At 27.4% G+C, this 8,638-nt stretch overlaps 1 protein-coding gene across 1 annotated transcript; it reads left to right on the top strand.

Moving 5' to 3' along the window:
- The first annotated feature begins 5,621 nt into the window (after nucleotides 1-5,621).
- On the top strand, nucleotides 5,622-8,489 carry LOC112766946 (uncharacterized). The gene is made up of 6 exons (XM_025812841.3): nucleotides 5,622-6,544; nucleotides 6,626-6,892; nucleotides 7,365-7,519; nucleotides 7,754-7,859; nucleotides 7,936-8,058; nucleotides 8,158-8,489. The coding sequence occupies exons 1-6, from the start codon at nucleotides 6,353-6,355 to the stop codon at nucleotides 8,293-8,295; spliced, it is 981 nt and encodes a 326-aa protein (XP_025668626.1). The 5' UTR covers nucleotides 5,622-6,352; the 3' UTR covers nucleotides 8,296-8,489.
- The last annotated feature ends 149 nt before the right edge of the window (nucleotides 8,490-8,638 follow it).

The raw sequence follows: 8,638 nt of genomic DNA, 5'->3' as shown, positions 1-8,638 counted from the left end.
ATTGAGATGGATGAATAATAGTATGAGAACGATGACATTAACCAAGAAGAGTTAATATGTGACAAAGATATGATGGATAAATAATATGAATATGAACAAGATTTTGGAGATGAATTTATTGAGGGAATAACAGAACCAATCGATTGAATTAACTAAACCAGATTGCTTTGATGATTTCAATCTATTGGTAATATGATTAATCGATTGAATAAGAAAAATTCGGCATGCCTTGCAAAATTCAATCGATTGAAGTTTGGGAAGACCGAATTTCAATCGATTGGGTAGTATAAGTAATCCATTGAATTTTAAAAATCCAACATTTTAGCCATTGTTCAATAGATTGAGTAATATGACCAATCGATTGATTTTTGCGAAAACCATGCTGCCTTGCAATTTTCAATCGATTGTTTTGTGATAACCTGTAGTCTAATCGATTGAGTTATGGGAAACCTGAAATTCAATCTATTGTTTTGATAATCCAATCGATTGATTTTTAAAGAAACACGATCTCAGGACGAACGTCACGAATCAAATATAAACTTTTAATCGATTAGAATGACCAAAAAATTTATTACGATCAATGAAATATCTAATTTGTTATTTTTTTTATTTTGATTGTTAATAAACATAATAGATGAATGATAAAATAATAATTTATAAAATAAAAATATTTTTTATAATTAAATAAAATATATGAGGTTAATTTGTAATTAAAATTAGAAAATGACTATTTAGCAGTTGTCAAAAAAACTTAAAAAACATGTTTTGTTATGGGACCATTTAATGGTCCAAATATTCTGGGAACATGAATCCAATGCCATGACACATTATGAAAGGTAATTTACATGTTATTTTAGAGAAAATTGAATAGAATTCATCTAACTATAATTATTTATTTAATAAATTTTAATTATTATTTTTGCATAAATACACGTGATGAGTAGTCACTAAACTGATAATAGTTTTGTAGTCTACCTAAAAAAAGATAATTAAGTCTCTTATATATAATATAAAATAAATTATTTTATGACAAAGCTATTAAAGAAGTATGTATTCTCTCTCTTAAAGTGATGATAAAGAAAACTTTACCGATTTAATTATTAATTATATATTGATTAAAGGACAATAAAAATCAATTTAAAGTAATTTATTTAGATATTTTTTATTTTATATTTATTAATTATTATCTGAAATAAATTATTTTAGATGTAATAAAAATGTAATTATAAATATTACATACATAAATTATAGGGTAAAAAACAGAAATAAGCCAAGGGAGAAAATAATTTACGTGAATAAGCCAAAACAAAAACTGCTTCATGAATCTACCAACGCACATATATATATGTAGTTCGAACCAGCTTGGTTCGAACTCCATTACTATATAATTCGAACCAACTTGGTTCGAATTATACACAAAGACATGCACACACATAATTCGAACCAGCTTGGTTCGAATTACACACAAACACACGCACACACTAATTCGAACTAGTTTGGTTCGAATTACACATACAATAATTCATGGTATAATTCGAATTATGCGGTTAAAAAATTAATAATTTATTAAAAAAATTTTATTAAAAATTTATTAAAAAATTAATAATTTAAAAATTAAAAATATATATATTTTATTTCATACGTTAAAAAAAAGCTAACAAAATATTTAATTACGAGACTTCTTTAAAATATTAATGAGCTATCAATTCGAATTCCATACAATACTTTTCTGTCCATTTTTAATAGTTCATGAATATTTTTTAATAAATTTTTTTAATAAATTTTTTTAAATTATACTACAAAAAATATTTTATCCTATGCAAAATAATTTAAAAAAAATTGCTTAAAAAATATTAAGAGTACTATAAAAATTTGTAATGTTATAATAACTTAGGTAAATACATGCATGTACTCAAATTTTAAATAAAATATTCTACATAGTCAATAATAATTTAGAAATGAAAGAAAATATTTTATTCTATACAAAATAATTAAAAAATATATTTTATTCTATACAAAATAATTTTAAAAAATGGCTTAAAAGATGTTATGAGTACTATAAAAGTTTGTAATATTCTAGTCATTTGGGTAAATACATGATAAAAATATTTTTTCTTTAATTTCTAAATTATTAGTGACTATGTGGAGTATTTCTTTAATGTCCTAAATCATTAAGACATTGCAAATTTTTATAGTACTTCTAACATCTTTTAAGCCATTTTTTAAATTATTTTGCATAGAATAAAATATTTTTGTGTGGTTTAATTTAAATAAATTTATTAAAAAATATTCATGAGCTATCAAGAATGGGCAGAAGAGTATTGTATAGAATTCGAATTGCTCACCATATAATTTGAATCAGAGTAATTCGAACTTCCATATGCGTAATTCGAATCATGTAATATCTCACCATATAATTTAAATAATTTTATTAAAAAATTATCATGAATATTTGTTAATAAATTTATTTAAATTATACCATAAAAAATATTTTATTCTATGCAAAATAATTTAAAAAATGGCTTAAAAGATGTTAGAAGTACTATAAAAATTTGTAATGTCCTAATGACTTAAGACATTAAGGAAATACTCCACATAGTCACTAATAATTTAGAAATTAAAAAAAAATATTTTTATCATGTATTTACCTAAATCACTAGAATATTACAAATTTTTATAGTACTCATAACATCTTTTAAGCCAATTTTTAAAATTATTTTGTATAGAATAAAATATATTTTTTAATTATTTTGTATGGAATAAAATATTTTCTTTCATTTCTAAATTATTATTGACTATGTAGAGTATTTTATTTAAAATTTGAGTACATGCATGTATTTACCTAAGTTATTATAACATTACAAATTTTTATAGTACTCCTAACATTTTTTAAGCAATTTTTTTAAATTATTTTGCATAGGATAAAATATTTTTTGTAGTATAATTTAAAAAAATTTATTAAAAAAATTTATTAAAAAATATTCATGAACTATTAAAAATGGACAGAAAAGTATTGTATGGAATTCGAATTGATAACTCATTAATATTTTAAAGAAGTCTCGTAATTAAATATTTTGTTAGCTTTTTTTTAACGTATGAAATAAAATATATATTTTTAATTTTTAAATTATTAATTTTTTTAATAAATTTTTTAATAAATTTTTTTAATAAATTATTAATTTTTTAACCGCATAATTCGAATTATACCATGAATTATTGTGTGTGTAATTCGAACCAAGCTAGTTCGAATTAGTGTGTGCGTGTGTTTGTGTGTAATTCGAACCAAGCTGGTTCGAATTATGTGTGTGCATGTGTTTGTGTATAATTCGAACCAAGCTGGTTCGAATTATATAGAAATGGAGTTCGAACCAAGTTGGTTCGAACTACATATATATGTGCGTTGGTGGATTCATGAAGCAATTTTCGTTTTGGCTTATTCACGTAAATTATTTTCTCCCTTAGCTTATTTTTGTTTTTTACCCTAAATTATAGATATTAAATTAAATAAGATAACTTTATATTATTATCTTTTTAATATTATTTAAAATAATTAGTTAATTACCTAAACTTTCTCAATATCTTTGGCATCGATATTGTTTACAATTAAAAATCGAAAATTATTCACTTAATAGTTGGAAAATTGATGACTGGATGCATGGTTCCTGAAGAAGCAAAAATACCATTAAATAGCTTGGTTTTTTTTGCATGTTTTGCTAATGATAGAATAATATATAATGTGAGATAATAAAATAATCTGAATATTTTTCTTTCATTTTCACTATGAATAATGCAATGTGCCACCGCTACATATATATGACTAGATACAAATCACCAGTGAACTACTGTGTCTTTGTCATGCTAATTAATATGTGACAAGTTCAAGAGAATGTCGTGATTGCTGCTGTGGTAATTTTCTTTACTTGTAGACAAATTTCACTGTCATGAAGATTGAATAGGGTATTGGACAAGTTTATATGTATGATTATTTATTTATGAAAAAGCATAGGTAACCAACAAGATTTTTGAATAATGTGTAAACAATGTGAATTAATAGGATTAAAAAAGTAAATTTAATTAGTAGCATTAAATTAGAATGTAGTGTATTTTCATTTGATTGGTGGTTATTCATGTTGTTCAAAATTTTAATTATTCCCCTAGTATTCCCCTTTATTTATATATGGTACCTACTATATGGGTCTTTAATTTCTAATATATTGGTTGTCCTTTAATTTCGGCGTAAACTGTAATAATGCTACAACCAAAACAAATTACACGGATGATGATGTCTATTAACCAATTTAATAAACTTTCACATCGAAGTCGTGAAGGATCCATTAGATTTTGTTGTCACTTCAGGGAAAAAAAAAAAGAAGAGAACTAGTAAGAGTAAAGAGGCCCCCACTATTTGCCTTAAGAACCTTTCTAAGAGGCGACTTCACTTCTTCTTGATTAACCTTATTATATTCGAATTCAATAATACTACATACCTAGTAGCAGCTTAATTTGAGTGTACTAATAATGTTGGTGATACCCGGCTTGTTAAGCATAAGTTCATTTTATCAACTTTCTTATTTTAAGTATAAAAATCTTTTGCATGTATTTTTACTATTTTCTAAGTGAGAACGTCAAAAATCTACATATCAGTAAAAAAATCAAAACTTTCAATTAAAAGTGTTTGGACCTCAAGTTTAAATCCAAACCTAATTCGATTTTAAGTAGTGCTTCAGAATAAACGCAAACAAATTATTAGGATAAAATATATTTTTTATTTTAATTTTATCTCAAAAATTAATTTTTAATTTACATCAAATATATTTATAATAACTCATTTTTTAAAAAATTTATAGCCAATTCAGTAACAATTTTATAAGAATAACTATCAATATAGACAAATCGAAAAATTTTAGGATAAATTAAAATAAAATAAAATTTAAAAATAAAAAATATAATTTATCTTTTATTTTATTATATTGTTATTCTAATTGCAACTAGTTTGGCAACAGTAGTGATAATAAATTTCTATATTGTCTTGATCATTTTGAACCTTCGAGGGTCCCATATATATATAGTTGCTGAATCCTGACGTCTTTATGTTTAATTTTCCATTTGCAACACAAAATTGCTAGCTTGTTGAGATGAGAGTGTGGAATAATGATTTAAGCTTCCATTGGAAATTTGGAGGGTATATTTGCAAGACAGGAGTGACTGTCGAACTAAAAAGTATACCTAGGTAGGTTATTGTCGGAACGAGTAATAAAATTAAAATATAGTATTTGTCACGCATATATTTCTGCCATGTGTAATATGCGTTATTTAATTTAAGGAGTTTGCTAGATAAACAATAATTTATATAAATAATAGATTCTAAAATTTGCCTAATAAAATAAAAATACACTATATTATTAAATTATTCACCTAAATCTTAATATTAGAATAGTTATCTGTACACCTAATAAATTAAATATCTAATATATCTATTGTTCATATTATTTAATATTTTTATTGTCTATATATACTTTTCTTTAATTTAATAATTTCTCATGACGCTCTATATATTATGTGGGCTGTGACAGGAAGATTCCTTTACTTTAAGGTGGTTACTTGTACAACTTTTATTATGACGACTAACATTGAAAATTTTTCTCTAACGAAATGATGAATATTCTAAATCATTAAAAGGTTGAAGAATCTTAGAACAGCTTCCAAGGAGTAGCTAGTATCATATCTTAAAAGAGATATCATTAAATTAATTGTTAGTAATATCTATGGAAAATTTTGGAAAATTGGTCGGACTCAGGAGGGAGAGCGCTCTTCAAAGTTTTTATTGTTATATATCTATAATTGGGCCTTTAAAAAAGTGGCAAGCACAATAATGAAGAGTGGAATAGATGGCCCATTTTGTCCATGAACCCATGAGAGCCCACCAAAAAAGAAAATTCACCTTTCAAGTTAGTCAGACGAATTTAAATTCTTTAAATTTTATATTTTTATTTAAAAAATTAAAGTGTAATTTCTTATTTTTTGAATATTTTTTTATTTAAAGTAAAATCCAAAATTTTAAAAAATTAAATCCTAGCCAGCGATATAAAAAAAGTGGTCCCAACGGCTAGAATTTTCAATTTGAATGGAGTGAGAGAAACAATGTCAGAGATAGAAAGAGTTTGATTCTCCGATCACACCCAAGGGTTGTTGCTTTTTCAACATCAGTTTCTTCAACGTCTCTTTGAAAGTTCGTCTCTCACATTGAGAGAAACCCTAGAATTTGGGGCTTTGGTGTTCTTCGTTCTTCTCCTTTCTATTCTCTCGTTTGAATCATCGGCACACTGATTTTCAAATTCCAGAAAGAAGAAGAATGGATCTTCCGCGAGAGGTAGATGATTACATCAAAGAAACCATAGATGATTTCTTGGGTCTACCGATTTCGTCGAAAACCCTAGTAACAAAGCTCCGAGCATCGCGAGAGTCTGAACGGCGACTCCAAGAACAGAACCTTTATCTTCTCTCCAAATTGAAGCAGAAAGACGAACTCGTCGAACGAACTAAGGTTTCACTTTCATTATCTTCTCTCCAAATAAAATAAGTTTTACTGTTTTCTATTTTTTACTTATTTCTTGGTTTGGAGCAGTGTGAATCGAGTATGAATGCTCAAGCCCTGAAGAAGTTCGTTGAGGAGAATCAGAGGTTGGCCATGGAGTGTGAGAATTTGCTGGCCAAATGCCAGAATTTGGAGAATGAGTGTGTACTGTTTGAGCACGACAGAGAGGCGTTGATGGAATTTGGGAACGATGCCGATGGAAGGGCGAGGGAGGCTCAGTCACGTGTCCTAGATTTAGAGCGGGAGCTGCTGTTGTTGCAGGAAGAATTTAGGAAATACAAGACTTACCATGAATTGGTACTTAATACTTTTCTCTTCTATATATATATATATATAGAATTTTTTTGTTGAATCTGTCAGCCATTGGTATGCTTTTTTCCTTCTAACAATCCTAATCAAGAAAATATTTTAATGCTAATTAACGGGACTGTAGGGGATTTCAGTGCTGAACAACATTTTTTTCTTTCAATCATAGCAGCTGTGACTTTATGAGATGTGAGTATAATTGTGTGTATGGTTCCTTAAATTTCTGATGTGGTTGGTGGCTAGATGATCATTCATTCATAGTTGGGTTGCTGCAATGATACAATCTTGTGATCAATGTGCTTTATCAGTGTGTTATACAACCTATGTGTACTAGTCAATCTTACTGTAAATCAGTTAATTTTCTTGTTCTTAAATGGTGAAACTCTAGTACCTTCTGCAAATTGCTAGTTCTAGTTCCTTTGGTTGGCAATGTTAACCCTGTATATTTGCTTTTCCCATGAAGGCTGATACTTCTTCTACATTCACACTTGAGGAAGAGAATCTACTTGACTCTCTTTTTGCAACTATTAGTAGTGGAGATGATTACTGTACATACACATTTTTGGAAGCAAATTCTAAGGATGAATACTGTAAGAAGTTGCTGACTATGTGGGACTGGTGAGCCCCAAACCTCTACACATTCTTCTCTGATATGTGTTCCCTTTTTTTTTCTCATAATTCTTTAGTCATTAATCTCTGTAGCCAGTTTTAACTGTTATATCGTGGCTCGTTCTAGTAATACATGCAGCATAAATAGTATTGGAATATTGGACTCACATACTGTTGAAGTTATCTTTTCATTTTTGCAAATTCAGTTTTTTGAGCTTGATTTTTTTACTATGGATTTGGTAGCTTAAAGCCCTCAACCCAGAAAGTTTTGTCACTAGTTGCCAAAGTCAAATCACTTGAGAAAGATAAGGAGCATCTGACAACCAATCTTCTCAAAGCTGAGGAGGAGGTAATGATTGGTTGACCTTTTGTAATTGTTGGATGTTTATCATTCATTAGTATCTAACCTAGCTTTGTATGCACAGGTCAAATTACTTTTTAATGAAAATAACACCTTGGAGAAAGAGAACAAAGTGCTATTGAAGTATTACAAGGAAAGAAACCATCCAAGTTCTGGTGAGAAACATACCAGCAGTGCATCTGCAAAGGTAATACATTAATAAATTCAGTCTTATTCATTTTCACTATACTTGTGATATGCACTATATGATTGACCTAATTATCTCTCTTTTAACTCTTGTTTTCAGTCAAACAAGAGGAAGTCTAGTCCCAGAACAAGTAACCCGATAGACAGGAAGCTTGATTTTGATGATATAGATTCAACACGACAACCATTGTCGCCCTTGCGAATGAACTCGCCAGATTGTAGAATGCATAAGAAATAACAAAATAGACCATTGTAGTGATTTGCCAGTTGTATGTGTCGGTCTTGGGTTTGGTATGTAATACTAATAGTCACTATGCAGGCGGGGAGAAAGATTTCTTTCATTCTTGCCATTGAAGTTTTAAAAAGGAATTTACTAACATAATTGGTCAGAGAAAAGAAAGCATGAAAATATTTTATTGCTTCTCTTGGAAAGCTAAGTGGACTATTCGTTGTGTTAAAAAAAATGACTTCTCTCTTAATATTACTATTTTTTTTTATCACATTTCTATAAAATAAATACTTTTAGAAATAAAAATCTAAATATAAAATAACTTATTTATAAGTTACTTTTAATAGAACCA

This window comes from Arachis hypogaea, chromosome 17, assembly GCF_003086295.3.
Source record: "Arachis hypogaea cultivar Tifrunner chromosome 17, arahy.Tifrunner.gnm2.J5K5, whole genome shotgun sequence".
NCBI lineage: Eukaryota > Viridiplantae > Streptophyta > Magnoliopsida > Fabales > Fabaceae > Arachis > Arachis hypogaea.
Note: the sequence above shows the minus strand (reverse complement) of the source record. Positions and strands in the feature narration are given on the sequence as shown.